The sequence below is a fragment of the Micropterus salmoides genome, unplaced genomic scaffold (assembly GCF_014851395.1).
Source record: "Micropterus salmoides isolate LMB-PRFRI ecotype aquatic unplaced genomic scaffold, ASM1485139v1 Ms_hic_scaffold_21, whole genome shotgun sequence".
Classification (NCBI taxonomy): domain Eukaryota; kingdom Metazoa; phylum Chordata; class Actinopteri; order Centrarchiformes; family Centrarchidae; genus Micropterus; species Micropterus salmoides.
The window spans coordinates 18,069,522-18,088,361 of NW_024041262.1; the positions used below are offsets into that span (position 1 = coordinate 18,069,522).

Sequence of the window (18,840 nt, forward strand, 5' to 3'; positions counted from 1 at the left end):
CTCAGTGTAATAGCCCCGATGTCAGGCCTTATTCTTGGCATGGGCATACAATGCAGTTGCCTGCAACGTCACCAACTGGTGAGGGCATGAGGCTAGAGGAAGGAAAAGGTTATTGATGCCTCTGACACCACATCTAACTTTAAATGCCCCTCAAAGTGGTGTCAGATATTTGATGAATAAATAAGCCAAAACTCGCACCACTTTCCTTACTTACCTTACAAATCTAGTTTGCTGCTTTGGGTTTTGTGATTAGAGTTTTGCATGTATCATACTGTGGTGTTGATGCACTCCTTAACAAACTGGGTGTTGTTAAAATTACACACAGTACACACAGACACACTGGCTTCAGTTAATTTTCAGCATGCAACAAACTCTAGAATCGCATGAAAAGAGGCCTTTCAAATTGAATCTAAAACTAGCTTTTGTGCAAGGCTGTGAGGTAGTTTCGACCAAATAAAAAAAATTTTTTTTTTTAATTAGCCAGCAGTCAGTGGTGATCTGGAATTTTATGCCAGGCACTATTTGACATTTTAATCTGAAATAATGGTTAAACATGTAATAGAACAGTGGGTAACAATCGACTTTTTGTGTAGCTTGTTTTCTGTTTTAACTGTCTTGTCATCCACACAACCAAAAGGCTCGTTTGAGGGCAAAGACTGTGATGGTTCGGCTCTGCTCCAAAACAGCACCTCAGTATTGCAGTTCAGTACAGTTATTCCTCACAGTGAGCAAGCAGCGAAAATACATCTGACTACTCCTCAGCCTGCAGTGGTGTGGTTAAAGCATGCTACATCAGGCCAGTGGAAATAGGGTAAAAACAGTCAGAAATAGCTATCTCAGGACTGTTATCTTCATTGTGTCCTCTATATTCTAGATCTTAAAACAATTTCAGGCTTCAACTCACACTCTTTACATTTACATTACTTTTGTTTCATATGAGCGGTTTCACAGAACTGGTCTCACTTTCTGCCTCTCTGCCCTCTGTTTTCACTCCTGTTAGTCTCTCCTTCATTCACTGTCTGTCTTTCTATCATTTCTACTTGACTATTTATCCTTCCTTTGACCTGGGCCTGTGTGGCAGGCAGGGAGATCCAAGCTGCCGTGGAGATTGGTTCATGACCTAGACATGACAGAGCTGATCAGTTTATAAGCCTAAACGAAAAGCTAAACAAAAAGTCAGTATGGGTGTGATCCTTCCAGCTTTTTTTGAAAATCTTTTTATATAAGAAACCTCAATGCACGAAGTTAACCTCAAAGAAGCAGCACCAACAACGACTGTGTGATCAGACACTTCTCATTTTTCTGCCCTCTATCCTCTGTGTGTGCAAATGCATAGTGCAGAAGACAGACCATGTCAGCTGACTGCCTGCATGTTTGTACAATATGTTGCAAACTTGGATTAGTGTGCATTTCTATTCCAAAGAAAATCATCGAAAGGCAAAACAATCTACCTTACCATGGTCAGGGCACTATGCATCTGTATAAACTTTGTCATTATATGCTAGTGTAACTTGTGCCATTCAGACATAGATGAGAGAGGCTGAAGCAACTGTTTTCCACCATTTCATTAGATCTCTGAAGGAAGACAACAGGGAAAACACATATTGCATATTGTCTTTAACTTGGTCACTGCACTTACGGACCTTCATCAGAGCAAAGCAGCACTCACATTCTTTTTTTTTTTTTTTTAACTCCTGGATGCCTGTAAACTTCCTTATTTCCTTACTTACTTCCTCACGTCCTTATGCTGCCCTGTGTTTCAGATGTTCACTGGAAACGTTAAAGAAGCAGCCTGTTATCCAGCAGCCATATTTCATGTTTAGTTAACTTTACCTTGATTTTTGTGGCTCATTCTGTAATTATATCTCTCACATCGACTGAAATCTTCATATTAAAGCAACAACATTGACATTGTATTTTGTTTTGGCAGCTGCAGCACAGCTGAAATATGCCAATCATATATAACAGCCAATCATATATACATTATGTTACATTGTATTAGGTAGTTAAAATTCTCAGCAAACACTAATTTGCATTCATTGAGTTTACAAATGAGCGTTTCTCTAAATCACTTGAGCCCCAAGTCATTTTGTTTTCTATGCCATGATTTGACTGCAGCTTGCATAACATTTTATCCTATTTGTGTTTCAGGTATCAGGACATGAGAAGACAAATTGGCTTTGAAATCAGAGATATGTGGTACAATCTAGGTAATTTAACTAACTCCTTGTGTCAGTATTGTTCAGTTTCACTTGTAACCAAAGAAAATTGTTATTTTTGTCTGAATTAATTCAAGATCATTCATACAAACTCTGCAGTAGCACGTCAGCAATTGACATATGTTGGCACAAGTGTTGTTTTTTCAATGTCTGTTTATGATTATCTGCCAACTATGTAACCTCACACTCAAGTTACAAGTCAACCCAGCAGAACAGCAGCTAAATATAGACAATCATGTGTTAATTGGCTCTATGTTGTGTGATGAGAGAGACTCGGTAGTCAAGTCTTAATAGAATGCGATTGCAATACCGGGATTGGGGTCTTATATTTGAGCACCTGTGCCTCCCTTAAAATCTTCTCATTATAATCTACACCATCTGATCCATTTAATTACAGCTTTCCACCAGATTAGATTTACTCATTCAATGGGCCCCTAACTATTTTTTACCTGAGGTGTTTGGTTTGAAGATATTTACTGCATGATTGTCATGGAAGATTCTGATGAGAGGAGACTTCATAAACATGGGGAGCCAGATTTCTTTTTTGTTTGCTATTTTTAAAGCTGCAGCACAGCACAAGGATTATTTATGCCTCGTTAGGATCACATGTTGTTCTTGTTTTGTCGAAATCTACAAATGAATTGTGTATACTGTGCTTTTAAATATAAATCTTGTGTTGCTGGCCTTTTTAACAATAAATGTCCTTTTTCCTCTCTTAAGGGCCCCACAAGATAAAATTCATTCCAGAGATGGTTGGTCCTATCCTGGAGATGACGCTAGTTCCTGAGATCGAGTTGCGAAAGGCCACCATCGCCATCTTCTTCGACATGATGCAGTGCGAGTTCCACTTCACTTGCAGCTTCCAGCGGGTGCGTCCTCTGAAACATGACAAAATGGACTTTTAAAAAGTAGTGGGTGTTGGTGTGGGAATCTGAGGAGGAGTAAACCGTGCAGAGTCCATCTGAGAAAAAGTTTCATAGCCACAAGCTTACTTGTAATTCTGCAAGTATAATTTTGTGTATGCCGCGATTATAAACAGCCACGGTAAGTGGAACTTAATGTTATGCTCCATTACAGAGCAAAATTAAGCCTTTCTGCACAAGGAAATCCGTTTGGCTACAGCTGTTCTGTCATAAGATGTTTCAGGCAGTTTTCAGCTCTGTGTATTTATGTCACCTCCCTAAGTATGTGATGTACTTGTATCAAATTGTAAAGCAGCACAATAGCTTCCAAATGTCCCTGCCGGCTTTTGTGGTCCTGTGAAGACAGTGTCAGTTTAGCCCTCACCCTTCTCTCAAAACAAGAGAATGCTGCTAATTGAGTCAATTGGATATGACTGCCACTTCCTTTCCCTTTAGTGAAATCTGATCAAAAAGCTACAGGAAAAACAGAGCAAAAGTAAAGGGGTTATGTCTCATGATGCGGCCTTGTTCCTTGTTCTAACCACATTTATACAGATTAAGAAAAGCTTTAATGTTAAACAGAAAATACCAGTGCACAAGCAGCTTGGCTGCAAGAGAGGGACGATTAAAGTCAAAGCACAGATCCCCTCAGCCAAGCCTTGATGCAGAGAGAGAGCGAAAGTGAGACAGGGAGATGGCGTTAATGAATTGAAAAATTAGCTAGACTGATTATTTACGCCTGCTCTGTCTAATTGCAGTTTGAGAACGAGATCATCACCAAGCTGGATCACGAGGTGGAGGGGGGGCGCGGAGACGAGCAGTACAAAGTTCTCTTTCAGAAAATGTAAGTGCTGATTAATGGGCAGGATTATGAGCCTCTCACAAGTTAGATAATGCTAATTGCAACATAGCACTCCTCAAAATAATCACAGTCTGCTGATGATCACACAACTTCTCATCACAGCTTGCCTCTGTGATATTTGCTTTCAGCACAGTTGGATGCTAACTCTGCTTTAATGGGCAAAAAAGAATGTTTCTCCAAATCCTTAGTGGCAAAAGTTTGACATTTTAAACTGTCGAAGAACCTCTTATACATGCTTCACATGATTTGTTTTCCTCTCTGCCCCTGGCTGCTCTTCCTCCACGTCCTCAACCACACATAAACACAAAACGTCACTTCACACCTCCACTCCAATCAACACACACACACATACCAGTTTACTGGAGCACTGCAGGAAGCACAAGTACCTGGCCAAGACTGGTGAGAACTTCGTCACTCTGGTGGTTCGTCTGCTGGAGAGGTTGTTGGACTACAGAACCATCATGCACGACGAGAACAAAGAAAACCGAATGAGCTGCACCGTCAATGTGCTCGTAAGATGATGTTTTTTTTTTTTATCAGTTTCTGAATATACACAAGCTGTAATTATGACACATTGAATCTCCTTCATCAGTGACATATGGGCAAATGTATAAATTACTTTAACGATAGTTATTAATATGGTCTATATTATCAACACCTAGAAATTGTTAAAAGGCTTTTGTGTGACCATAATGACCCACAGACCCACAGACAAGAAATAATAATAACCACTTCCACATGTTACAGTGCATTAAGAGCAGTTCATCTGACAACACCGAAATGTCAATTTTGTCTCACGTGACTACTGACATTGAACCACAGGCCTCTGGACTATATTCAGGATTTACCTGAGTCATGTGTGTGCTGTGCCAGTTTGTGTAAAATGTAAGTTTTTAGTTTTAACCAGGAGAGCAGGGTGACTGCCTGCCAGTATGATTCTGAAGTCAGCCAACTTTAGTAGATACTTAACATCTGCCTGCTGCAAGCTAGGATCTTTCTCTTCTTTTAAAAATAGTATAAAAATAATATGCTGTCCAGAGATTTCTAGAGTTATGCAATGTAAGCATGATACACTGAAGGTTTGTGAACAGTATCACGGCATTGTTGTTTTAATGGTATGTCTCTTTTCCTACTGTAGAACTTTTACAAGGAGATAGACAGAGAGGAGATGTACATCAGGTAAGACAAATTTATATCAAGCCTTGTGACTGTTAAGCATGTTCAAATTTCTGCATTTTACCCACAGCACTAAAGTACATTACATATAGTACTTTAGGAAACTCGGTGCTGTGACTGTCAGTTTAGCAAATCTTTTAACTACCAAAGGCTAAAGGCTGTCCAGTTTGACTCTTTTCCTCTAAGCCAGATGTCCCCAGAGATCCAGAATAAAATATTTGAGTTTGTTAAAATACGTTTCCATTTCCACTATTTTACCAGTGTTACCAGAGTTTTCCACCTGTCTGTCAAGCATTATTGGAAGTAAAAGAGGCTGTCAAAGCGTATCACATAGCGGAGTTAACTTTCTGTCTGTTGTTAAAGTGTAAAAACCCCACCCAGACATGACCCCATAAATCATTGCTATTTTCTGCCAGGTACCTGTACAAGCTGTGTGACCTCCACAAAGAGTGCGACAACTACACAGAGGCTGCCTACACTCTGCTGCTACACGCCAAACTGCTCAAGGTAAACAGACACAACAGCAACACCAAATAAATGTAGAAGTACACTTTCTAAAATACTCCAAACATCGCAGAACCCAAATACACTGTTAAGCTTTTGTCAGGCACATGGCATTTAACCTCAGGCATTAAACAAGTGTGTACAGGATTTAGTGAGATAGGGTTGCATCCCTTTAATCCCTCCATGGCATGAGGTGGCTGCTAAGAGGGCAGAATTGCTGAGCTGCATCTTTTTCATCTTGCGTAGTCGATGCAAATCGCAGCTAGTATCTGATCTTTCCTGAAAAAAAGCTAAGACATAGTTTAAAGCAGACGAAAAAGCAACAGCAGCAGCCACCTGAGGTGCTTCATGATAAAAGTGTACTTTTTCCTGTCCTTGTCAGCAGGAAATGGAGAATCCTCTATTGTAAATCGCATGGTTCATTGCAAGACAGTTATGGTTTAAGATAGAAAACGGGCAGATTTCTACCACACTTTTAGTGAAATTAGATCCTAAATTAGATGCATAAATATTTATAAGCTATCATGACAAGCATTTAAGATAACACCTTTTTGTAACACAGGCCTGCACTAGGCTTCGAAAGTTTATATATCTGCCAAAAATATACCACAGCCACACACAACTCCCTACACAAAGAGCTTCAGTGTCTATTCCCAGTCGGGGATTGGTATACCCTGAATTTGGAGTTGTTCCTCTCTGCCTTTTATCCAAAATGGTTGCACCCAACATCTCATCTGTATTTGCATAAATAGCTGGCTGCTTCAGCATTTGTACAGGTCCAGACACGGGAGAGCAGGCTGTGACTAAATCACATTTTCCTCGCTAAACACACAGTAACATTTGCAGGACTTGTTTTTGTTTTGTTTTTTGTTATTTTTTATTATTATTTTAATTCTGCTGAACTCCCAGCAGCTGTGGCATTCTTGACAATAGCATACCATAAGAGGAGGATTCACTATTATATTGTGGAAACTGGTTAATTTTGCTCCAGAGTCTGGATAAATCCTTTCATCTCCATTAAGCTGTCCAATGTAATCGTTGAAGTCACTGTTCTCCTTTCATATCCACACACAGACATGTGTAAACAAGCTTGAATGAGGATGAATGATGGATACATAATTCTGCAACCACCAGCAGTAAAAATGGCTCCTGTTGTAATAATTAATCCTCCAGTAGAGTACCTGCAGCACTATAATAATGGTTGATGAATTTACAGCACTTTCTGTATTGTCAGAGATTTATCAGCACTTTAGTTCTGTTGATGCAGGGTCACCAGCCATCATGAATAAACAGAGATCCATTCTACCATGTAAATGCTGCAGGCCAGCTGTAAAGGAATCGATAACCTGACCCAAAGCCTCCCAGCATCCCTCTTCATGCCACAGCAATAATGTGCAGAACAATTTCATTTTCACCCATCTCCAGCCGATGGTATGCAAATTCCTTGGCTTTACTATTCAAATTTGGCCCTCACACAAAACTTGGTCAGATTTTCACAGAGATCTCTTCAGGTTACTCACAACACTACAGAATCCCAATTAAATGATTCAGACCTGGCAGGACACATAGGATTATGCTTCCTCGACACAGAGGCCAATCAGATTGTCCATCTCCCTGTTAACCAAGCTGCTCTAGCCTGTCAGAAACCTCATTATTCTGCATGCTGGGTAAAGAAAAGGCGTGATGGAGTACACCAAGGATAACGCCGTCTTTTTTTTTTGCATCCCTCTTACTTGCCTGCTATTGTTTACAAATCAAACTGAATTTGTGATAGATAAGAATACGCTGCTGCATGACTCAAATGTATCTGATGTTTATTAGTATACATGATGCCTTCTCTCTGCTCTCCTAGCTCCACTTCAGTGGCCTGGCTTCCAGTGGGCTATCCCACTGGAGCACTATTTTGGGTTACGGGAATTCTCATGCTAAATACTATAACAGCAGGTATCAGCCACAGAAAGCTATGTATCTCACTGATTCTGTCTCTTAACCATTCAATATGTATCAACGCCTGTTTCATTGCCCATCTCTCAAGTTTCCATCTTGCCCTGCCAGAGTGCAGGGCAGCTTTAAAAAGAATTACACATCAATCTTGCCCATTTGCATTGGCTATAACTCAGTGATTGATTTCTTGTCACCTGTTCCCCTTTTGCTCTGTATTGTATTGCACAGTGTTGACCGCAATGCTAACTTGTCCTCTGTAGTGGTCAGACGAGCCATGTGCAGCCCACCTGACCCAGCGAGATGGCTACCAGGCCACCACTCAAGGACAGCTTAAGGACCAGCTCTACCAGCAGATTATCAATTACTTTGACAAGGGCAAGGTAAGAGATACACACACACATTCAGGCAGACACCCACACAGAAGAGTGGTCGTAATCATGATAAATCCTGGACTCTGTGGATGCGATTTTTAGACGCTGTTATCTCTGTTAAATACCTCTTCTGGCATGAGAAGGTAGGTTTTGAAGAAGAGATGCTCAATTGAAGTTTTAAATTCCTTTTCTACAGAACAGGGATTGTAAATAATCCTCTTCTTTTAGCTGATGCTCTTATGGATGAAGGTGCTTATCAGACCAAAGGAATATTAATGTGGCACCTTTGTGTTTTTCTGCTCTTCTCTCCCACTGTCCTTTCTCTTTTTTATTAATACCATTTCAGCGACGTACTTTTTTGGGGTTGCCTTTATTTAATAGTACAACTGAAGAGAGACCGGAAGGGGGTGATATGCAAAAGAATTTAATCAAACCCTGGCCACTGCTGTAAGGACTTAAGCCTTTGTATATGGTGCTCATGCTCTACCGGGTGAGCTAACCAACAGCTCCTTCAGAGACATACTTGAATGGCATGTCTGTAGAGAGAGTCTTTGAATTGTGTGTCAGATTGAGAAAATGTTCTAGTTGCATAGGACGTGGTTACTGTGCTATTCTTCTACACACTTCATATTTTATTCCAGAGGAGAAAAATGTCTTTCAACCTGCAAGCTAAGCTTGGAGTGGATCTGCAGGACTGCAGCCAGAGCTTCTCAGAGCTGATGTCCCAAGGCTTTGTATGTGCCATCAGTGTTGGGGTGCAGCCGCCACTGTTGGTTCTCTAGCCAACTGTCATTCAGCAGGATATGGCCAGGGAGACAATACATTGAAAGCCTTGGCTAAACATGCACACACAAACACACCAGAGTGATCAGGAAGTGTTACAGTTACTGTAAAAATACATCAGCACTCCAGAGAGGTGGTGGGAGGTGGGTCAACTGAGGACAGTTTCTACGAGTGTCATCTGAGTCATCCAGAAAGCAGTCCCAGATGGTCCCGTACCGCTCTCTCACTGATGGCAGGCTGATCTGAGTAGCAGTCTGGACTCGGCCCACCTCCAGCCTGGCCCAGATCAGTTCAACCCAATCTAGTCTGTCAGAAAGCCACTTAGAAGCCTTTCAACATGTTCAAGTGGCTCCCTTCTATCTGTGACACCACTCCACTGCATTGGATGAGTCTCAAGGGGAAATTTATCACTATGATAAATTTACTTCTCCCAAGAGGCTTGCATCTCAGTTTTAGAATTTAGATCAAATAAAAAAACTAAAGAATATTGACATAATAAGAAGAATTCACGTTTATTTATTTTAAAAAAGGAATATATTGAATACCATTGCCTGGGAGAGATAGTGTGCTTTATTCAGCTGGCTGAAAAAGGAATGCTTTATCTCAGCTTGAGTCTTGATAATTATTACATTTGCTACAACTGTCCCTGTTTATATACCCAATAGATGTGGGAGGAGGCAATCATTTTGGGAAAGGAACTGGCTGAACAGTACGAGAATGAAATGTTTGACTTTGAACAGCTTAGCGCATCCTTGGTAAGTACTATTTTTTTTTTTTCAGCCTAATAAGTCAAAAGACCGAATAAATTTTACCTAACAATTACGTTGACATGTCTGAAGTGTGGAAGCATTTTAAAGTGTCCGAGAAAGATGCAAAAATTGCCGTTTGCAGACACTGTTCTGCTGAATTGTCTCCTAGCACATCCACTCCATCTGTGGCTGACTTTATAGAAAAGAACCGCTGTGAGTGTTTCTGTCACTCGTTTCTGAGAAGACGATTAAGCTGGCCGCACCTAAATTTGGAGTGCACATGTATTCATGCCTTTATGGTAAATTCACTAAAACAGACCAGTGCAAGCTGACAGGCAGGTTAGTTGTCTTTATCCTGTCATTTTCTCTCTTTACAAAGACAAGTGTTGAGAGTCCTACCTGAAGAGAGGCTGTGAAGTCTTCATGTTACGTGACCACATACATTAGTTGGGTTGGACTTGATGAATTTAGCGCAAGGATACACATGTAACAACGTCAGGTTTTCATAATAAGGTGTCTATACAGTATGGAAATAAAATTAATTGGATTATATTCACTGAAAGAATAAAACATATTACATGTGTACATTAAAAGTAAATGGACACCTGTAATTTATTTTACCGGACCCTCTTGGGAAACACTGAGTAAAAAGCACCTTTTGACTATTTAATTTATGCAATGGTAAAAAAGGGTAAAATAAATTGGAAAAAATGTGAATGTTCTTGTTCAGTGTTTGGTATTCAGCATTTTTTTTCATTATATTCGGCTTCGGCCAAGAATTTTCATTTCAGTGCATCCCTAATTTATTTATTCAGGAAAGCCTCATTGAGATTAAAATCACTTTTTCTGTGTGGTCTGGCCAAGATGGGTAGTAACAACATAAATTATATGACACAAAACATGTCACAAGATTAAGACAAGAATTAAACAAAAATGCATTTGTAAAATCATCAATAAGGATCATACAAAGGAAAAAGTGTAAATGTTTTCCATGACACTAAAGCTTACCATTGTGTCTCCCAACAGCGGAAGCAAGCCCAGTTCTATGAGAACATAGTGAAGGTCATCCGGCCCAAACCAGACTACTTTGCCGTAGGCTATTATGGCATGGGGTTCCCCTCCTTCCTACGCGTGAGTACTCGAATGAAAATACATCCCCAGCCACGCTCAGCACACTTTCACATGGCTAATAGCACAGCGTGGGTGAACCACTTGTCAAAACAGATGATCAATAGGTTTACCAGCGCTTACTCATTTCTCAGCTTTAGCCGTCAATACATGTGTTTCACACACTTCGCTCCCACGGGTTTTGGTTGTTTTGGCGGGAGTCACTTGTTCAACATCCCACCAGGTCTGGCTTTCACTTACTTACTCACTCACAGATAAGAAACTGTGAATCACAGCAGCTGTTCCATGTGTGGGCTATAAAGTAGATCCAGAATAATGTGCTGGACCGATGCCCTTCAGTGTGGGAAAGTGGGCCCCTGACAAAAGAGAGAGAGCTGTGAATAAAAAACAATCTCTGCCTCTCCCTCCTAGCCCTTTCCTCTCTCATGTTCTATCTCTCCTTGCTCCTTTAGCTTTTCTCCTTTTCTATGTATCTATTATCTGCCTGTTTTTAACACTCTGTCTGCTGGTCAGTAAGTGAATCCTAAAAACCCCCCCTAAAGTCACCATTGCAGGACATAACTATAATAAAATGTGGAGCCCAGAAGAATAACCACCAGAAACACCCCAATCTTGTTTGTCCTTGACATGTTCTGTGTACCTCCTGCACAACAAAACAATGCACCCAATACAAAGTAAAAGGAAGCGATATGGTCACATTGTAAATTGCTTTTGGTGGCTGCTGAGTCATGGGTTAATATCTAAAAACTGTTCTTGCATGTGGAGTCACCATACAGTGGAAGCCATCCTGGTTAGTTCATTAGATCATTATGTATATTTACCCTTGATGAATTGAATGATCACCAAGTCTATTTATAATCCTTACCAACACGTACCACTAAACCTGAACTTCTGATCTAAAAGCAGGCATTTGATATTTCATACTGGCCTTACTTAGTGTTTGAGGTGCTACTGTGTGCATATCAGACCTCTTTTGCTGTCTGTCTGTGAAGGATGTCCTGTTCTGTCCACATATCAGCTTTTATTTAAACAGAAAATTGAACTGACTAAGGACAATTTGTTCGCTTTTAATATATTCCCAGTTACAGCAGTTTTTAGGCTGTCATCTGGCTTGCTACTGAAGGTATTGTTTTCCTGCATAGGAGGCGTTCAAGACATTTATATCCCATAAGCAACACACTAAATGGTCCAAACGTCCTCACGGAGTAAAGTAATGTGCAAGTCCAGTTTCAGGAACAGTGATCCCCTGATCATACCCTTTTCATTCTATTATGAAGAACAGCCATTTCGCAAGGGTCTTTTGCTACTCTCCGAGATCCATGTGCCCCTTCTAACCCCTTTCATCTGTCAGGGCAGAAACTCCATTACAGACAGGGCAAGCTGCACTGGCCTAATCTTACTGGCTATTTAAACAGCCTGTGAGGACAGCTTTGAGTTCTCTTTTTTTATTATTATGGAGGCAGTTTGACCTTACCTGAAATAACTGGGGCAAGTGTGTGCCAGGTTGCCTTTGCCAATAAAAATCTGCACTCAATTTAGCCATATACTGTTTTGTCTTTTTAAATCGTGGTGCTCCTTATGCTAAAGTAGTTACAAGGTAGTGTACAAGCTGGTCTTGAATATTCAGGTAAGTAAATATTAGCCACTATTGCAACACAGTTTTTCCTTAATTATTTTAACCTTTTTACTTTTTGCTGAATTAGTGTAGCCAAAAAAATGTAAAGATAGAGTGAGTCAGTTACATTTACCTTTATTCATTTAGCTGACACTTTTGTTCAAAGCGACTTACAATTGCTATTTATCAGAGGTTGCACACCTCTTGCTCAGGGACACATTGGTGGATGGGAATTGAACCCGGGTCTCTCACACCAAAGGCATGTGTATTATCCATTGCGCCACCACAGTTGTGGTTGCGTTATGGCTGTTACATTGTCCTGCTATACGGGCTCTGAATTTTTACGACCTCTTGTCGTACTTCGTAATTATGTTGAAAGAGTTCTGTGTTAGTACATAGGGATGTATCCAAGTAGGGGGTTTACTTATTAAGATAAATATAGTCTAAGGGTTGTTTCACACCCCCCACTGCTGTTTGTGTTGCATCATCGCTGTGTCCTCAGGGTAATGACAATTATGTGAGAAAATCAATACTCTGATAAAGGCAATTTGTATCCACCACCACCCTACACCCACCCGCACCCCTTAAGAATTGATTTTGTGCAAGAGTGCTTAATTTAGCTGCTTATGATTTATTAGTTGTTAATATAGTTAGACACAAGGGCGCTAATTGTAAAATGCTCTGGATCATGTCATTTGTTTAGATCTGCAGACGCAGCTAGCCATTGGTCCCAGTTATATTCCTTTTCATGTAGATCTGTGCAAAAACCCAAAGGTTTTTGTTTGTTTCCATTGGTGGGTACTTGTAGAGACTGTTAAATTCTTCTGTTACTAACCTAAGTTATTATTTCAACTTTGAAAGTCATTATTCCCTTTTTAAGAAGCTTTGAAGCAAGACTTCAAGCTTCTATTGCATTTATTTGCTCTATAAAGAATCCTCAGTTGCTCTCAGCTTTTTTTTTACATGTTAAATGTATTCTCAGTATTTCAAAGACAGGTTTCCTCTACAATTGTTTCTCTCTTTTACATCCAGTCTGCATATTTCTCCTCCTCTTCCTTCTCTTCCTATCAATCCTAAACTTTACTTAATCCTTGTATTGGGTTTCCTGTGCGCGCTCAGCTTAAAGAGTAATTGAGGGTGTGTGAAAGTTGGTTTGAAATATGTATCCTAACACACCACATTCAGCGACGCTCAGATATGAGCTGTCATGTTCTATCATTCAAGATGTTCCTCAGACAGACCCCTGAGCACACTCAGGGAGAGGAAGGAACATTCCTGCCTCATACATTTTTAGGAGCCCTCAACTTATTTTTGTTTCAAAATAAAACAAGATGACCTTTTATCAGTCTCTGTGTCTGTTAAAACTTATCTTATTCTGCACTTTAAAAGGAAGTATCCATACATTTTACAGCAAATCATCACTGCAAAGAGGGCGAGACTTCTCATTGACATCTCATAGGGGTTCCTGTTACCCTTTTCCCCATATGTTACAAGCCTGTCTTTCTTCAAGCATGTCCAAGGCGCTTAAAATCTGATCGTATTTGTTTCATTTGAACTTGATCACATTGCAGCTATAAGAACTGTTGCTGCTTTGTCTCTTGGCTATATGAAATTGCCTTTTTTAGCCACCAGCCAAGAAAGAAAAGACAAATTTAGGAGGAATTTGTGATTTTTCTTTTCCAGAACTAGCCTGTGTAGGTTTGAGGGTAATGAAAATGAGAATTGTGATATTGAGATTACGGTATGCATGACCAGAAGGCTCAACAACATTATGGAAAGTGGCTGTCGTCTTATGAATACGCATACACTATGGTGATGCATAGTGCATTTAATGAAAAACATTAAATGGCCTTGATCAGATTTGAATGATTTATATAAAATATAGAAGCAAATCTTGTAGGGGTGGTTGTGGTGATGGAATAATGGATAAGACACATGCCTGGTTTCAGTTCCCCACTGTGACCCATCCACCATTGTGTCCCTGAGCAAGACACTTAACCCCTCGTGTCTCGACCTCTGACACATAAAGCAATTGTAAGTCGCTTTGGATAAAAGCGTCTGCTAAATGAATGAATGTAATGTAATGCTGTAGTTATTCACCATATGAAAACTGCAGCAGTGCGTTGTCACGGAGATTTAGCAGATTCTCCTGCGTTAGAGGAGATGACTCTGGAAATCAGTGTGCTTTTGTCAACTTATCTATCAAAGCAGCCATATTTCATGGCTGCAATTCCTTTAATTAATTGGGGAATTGAGATTGCTATTGTGCAATGATGGTCTCAGAAAGAAGGAAATGTAAAAATGGCAAGACTATTCTCCCTAGGTAAAGTCTTGACTTTCAAGCTGTGTTTATAGTCTAATGTCAACATGGTGATGATAATGAATGAAGCTGGCGATTCATATCTAGCCCTCTATGAGAGCAACTTGATGGTTTCCAAAATAGATTAAGCCTCGGAGATGTGAAGATGGTGTGGGGTACCTCAGGGGCTGAGATTTTACCACACTGATGGACATTGGCAAGATGTCTGAACCATTACAGTGGTTTGAAGGCAACTTCATCAGTAGCTGTAGCTTGCTGCAGTTTGTGAAAAGAGCCTTTGGCAAAATGGTAGTAGCTGTTTGCAGTTCACTAAAACAGAAATCCTCCCCATGCAAGCCCCCTCTGAACTCAGCTGGGATTGACTATTCACTGAATCTGTGCCAAGAACTTTCTGTTACCCTCATTTCCAAGGATTTAATATGGAGATTATAATAATGTATTTTAACCCAGCCACAGTACCCGGCCAAGTAAATTCACAAATCAAAGCCACTCTCAGCCATGTAACATTCTTTTAATATTACAATTTTGTTATTGTCCCATGTTTGTCCTTACAGCTATCATTTATGATTTCTAGCTACTGGATCTAATCCTCATGTGAAATGGTCTATGAAATGAAGCTGTATGTTCTCATACTGCCATATTCATAAAATGGGGACAATGTACTTTATGCCTATATAATCTGTGCAAACTGCATGATTGTGGTCTCACTGTTTTCTTTATTTTCCGTCAGAACAAAATGTTCATCTACCGCGGGAAGGAGTATGAGCGCAGGGAGGATTTTGAAGCACGTCTTCTCACACAGTTTCCCAACGCAGAGAAGATGAAGACGACAACACCACCGAGCGAGGACACAAAGTGTTCTTCTGGACAATGTATCCTCAGCGCAAATCATTGATTAACGTTCGACAGTGTAGCGGAAGATGTTATCTAATTTTTGCTTTTTAGTTTTTATTAGAATAATTTTTCAAATTTCATCAGGCTGTTTTTCATAATTTCTTTTGGTGCAGCTGGCTGGGAGACATGGTTTAAATATTAATAATACATATCTTTTTCCAGTGTTGCATTTTGGTCAATGTAATGAAATTCATGTCTAATGCAGTTAAATACCCCACTGTTCTGTATTACATCAGACAAAATGGTTTACATATATGCTAAAAATTGTCTTGGGCAATAGAATTTTATGAAATGATAAGAAAACCTATAAGATTGTATTTTACAAGTTGATTTCACTGAATGTCGATTAACAGTAATACTGAATTATCACCAGGGCCTAATTGTATTTCATTCATTTGAGTTCAACAGTTTAATTTATTTCCTTGATGTTTCTGCTGAAGACATCCAGTGTTTCACAGTGAAACCCATCCTAGACCTGCCTGCCAAGTTCCAGAACAAACCCGTCTCTGAACAAATAGTGAGGTAAGCAGGATATCCCCATTCCACACACATTCATTTCTTTACAATTACAAAGTATGTTACTCAAAGTCACAGCATGCATTTCAAATTAAACCAGCCCAATTTACTTTTCCCACTCAGTCAAAAACAATTTAGAGAGCTCGTGATGACATGCAAAAAAAAGTGCATTAGCATTTTCAAGAGTGTGCATTTAGGACCATTGTGGTACAAGCGATTACATCTTGATGTAAATGTGTGTCTCTCTAGAACAAACAGCAGCTGACCTTCTTCTCGTTTTTGTGATTATTAACTTGCGCCTGCCATCTGTTATTAGTCACTGTGCCAAGTATAACATTGTCTCTCTGACATCATTAATACCTCTGTGTCGTGCACTGGGGCCACAGCAAACACTGGACCCCTACTCCCCCACTTGTTTGCCCATCTGTATGCCAGCCATCACCCACTGCATCACTCAGCTGTGCAAATTCACTTTGATATGCCACCCAACGCTTCAATGGACATAATTAAAAGAAGACATTTACTTGGAAAACCTTTAGGCAAATATACCTGCACACTGATATTATCACAAACCTGCACCATTGGTCACATCCCCTTCCAGCAGCCTGTTGGCTTATTTGCTAACTGTGTCTGATTGGAATATGTAACTCTGTTAATAGCCTAGATTAGACAACCGTGTTTGGAGAGACCAACTGTCTGTCTGTCTCTCTTTCTCTGCCAGCTCTGTTCTCTCTGTGTTTTTCTTCGTCTCTCACCGTGATTTTCCCCGGGTCACTCTCTCTCTCTCGCTCTCTCTGTCTGTTGTCTCTCATTTATTCTCTGATTCAGTGCAAAAGATCAACGGTGCATAGCAATGGGACTGAGCTGTTTGAGCCAAAGGGTCACAAGCAGCAGGCAGAGCACACCCCTTTCTGACCTTGCTTTGTCCAGACCATGCAACTGCATCATCTCAAGCCCTTCCAGCTAATGACATGTAAAAGGCTTAATTGGGGTAGAGCAGCTGATTTAAAGCTGCTTTAATAATCTGTTTATAAGATCGGAAGCTCGGAGGCTCAGGTTTAATTTTTTTTTGGGTTTAATGCCACACTTTCTTCAGCTTCCCAATTTGGACATGGGTCACATCATGCTTAAATAATGTGTTGCCCTTTGTGACCAAGCACAGAAGGGAACATCTGATTGTTGGTATAATATAAATGGCACAAGTACCAGTAAGACCTGAGCCCAATTTCTCTATGTAGTTTAATGTCACATTTTGAGGTCTGTTCATTAGCAAAACATTAACTGTGCTTAGTAGAAAAATCCCCATGTGCATCCCATCTGTACATACTTATTGTTGCTATAACAAAAATAAAAGGGCAGTGGTTTTGGAATTGCAGTGATTCCTTTCATATTTTATTCATTTATTTTTTTTTTTTTACAAATAAAGGCAAACCATGCTCTTCAAACCATATGGCATTGTTTTAGTAATGGGGAATGCAATATGCTGTATAAGGACAATATATATGTACTCATTTCCCCACAAGAGTGTGAATGGATTTCTGTCAGCAAGAGAGACAGATAGAAAGATGGAAAAAGAGCAAGTAATGCGTCTATGTGGTGTACCATGTATGTGCCCAAGCAGCTGCTCCTACAGCCACTGTGTAACACCATCATTTTCCTATTGTGAAAAGTCTATTAACCTGATTAAGCAAAATTCATCCCTGCTAGTTGTGTGCTTCTGTCGCTAATGCTGTTGCTTCTCTACATGTCTGACATGTTGGACTAACGTAAGGGGCTACCAGTGATGTGTGTGACCCAAAAATGAATTTATTTACCATGTAGACTAGGCTGTGCCTTAGGAAACTAGTTAAATCCAGCATGCTAAATGTCATAGTTTTTGGCACATCTAGCCTGGAGGGGGGCTGTCCTGTGCTGACCTGAAGCAAAGCAATCAACCGTTGAATCAAGCTGTAGATTGTCCATAATAGTTTTAATTTACTCATGTGCTGATTTTCTCCCTCCCCAGTTTCTACACAGTAAATGAAGTCCATAAATTCCAGTACTCCAAGCCAGTTAGGAAGGGAGAGAAGGATCCTGACAACGAGTTTGCGGTAATTTTCTTTTTTTAGCTTGTCCATTTATTTTTTTTAAGGGTTTTTATGTATTATTTGTTAACATATATTTAACAGCAAATGTATGTATTTATGTGTGTGTGTGTGTGTGTGTGTGTGTGTGTATAAATATACACTGAACAAAAGACTTTCTCTATGTACACAAAAGGCCTATTTCTCTCAAATATTGTTCACAAATCTGTCAAAATATTTCGGCAAAGCACTTCTCCTTTGCCGAAATAATCTGCTCGTTTCTTGTTTCTGCTTGTTTCTCATTTATTATAGGATGCTGGATTGTTGTTGGAGGTTTATGCCCCACACATATTTCCACCTGAGTAAATCATCAATAGCACAGCAAACTTCTCATTTACATAGACAGAAAATTTTACACTAAGCAAGAGGGATACAGATAATTTTATGTCATTTTTATTTGTAAACACAGGAAAACTGGTTGCCAACAAGACGATCCAGACAAAATGAAATTGTTGACAGTGATCTAAATCTGGTTGCTTGGTGCTAGTGCTTACTGTCGAGTCCTGATTTTTAGTACATATAATGAATGATGTTATGTCCACACTTAATATGCAGGTTGCAAATGACACGGATGACAAATTAAACCCATTCATGAATTCCTCTGTGTGATTACTGCAGCATGACTTCAGCAGAGCAGGATGATGTATTTAACTCATCTCAGACTTACTCTATTATGTTGACAGACCAATGGCACTCTCTCCATTCTGATGGATACCCATTGCCAGATATATTGC

At 39.9% G+C, this 18,840-nt stretch overlaps 1 protein-coding gene across 2 annotated transcripts in view; it reads left to right on the plus strand.

Moving 5' to 3' along the window:
- dock1 (dedicator of cytokinesis 1) overlaps window positions 1–18,840 on the plus strand; it is a 182,295-nt gene that overhangs the window by 141,608 nt on the left and 21,847 nt on the right. For both annotated transcript variants that reach the window (XM_038736684.1, XM_038736685.1), the window contains exons 32-43: window positions 2,152–2,210; window positions 2,940–3,088; window positions 3,880–3,965; window positions 4,339–4,495; window positions 5,122–5,162; window positions 5,576–5,666; window positions 7,868–7,987; window positions 9,427–9,516; window positions 10,537–10,641; window positions 15,304–15,445; window positions 15,908–15,989; window positions 17,989–18,073. In XM_038736684.1, coding sequence (XP_038592612.1) covers window positions 2,152–2,210; window positions 2,940–3,088; window positions 3,880–3,965; window positions 4,339–4,495; window positions 5,122–5,162; window positions 5,576–5,666; window positions 7,868–7,987; window positions 9,427–9,516; window positions 10,537–10,641; window positions 15,304–15,445; window positions 15,908–15,989; window positions 17,989–18,073 — 1,207 coding nt within the window. The remainder of the gene's footprint in view (window positions 1–2,151; window positions 2,211–2,939; window positions 3,089–3,879; window positions 3,966–4,338; window positions 4,496–5,121; window positions 5,163–5,575; window positions 5,667–7,867; window positions 7,988–9,426; window positions 9,517–10,536; window positions 10,642–15,303; window positions 15,446–15,907; window positions 15,990–17,988; window positions 18,074–18,840) is intronic.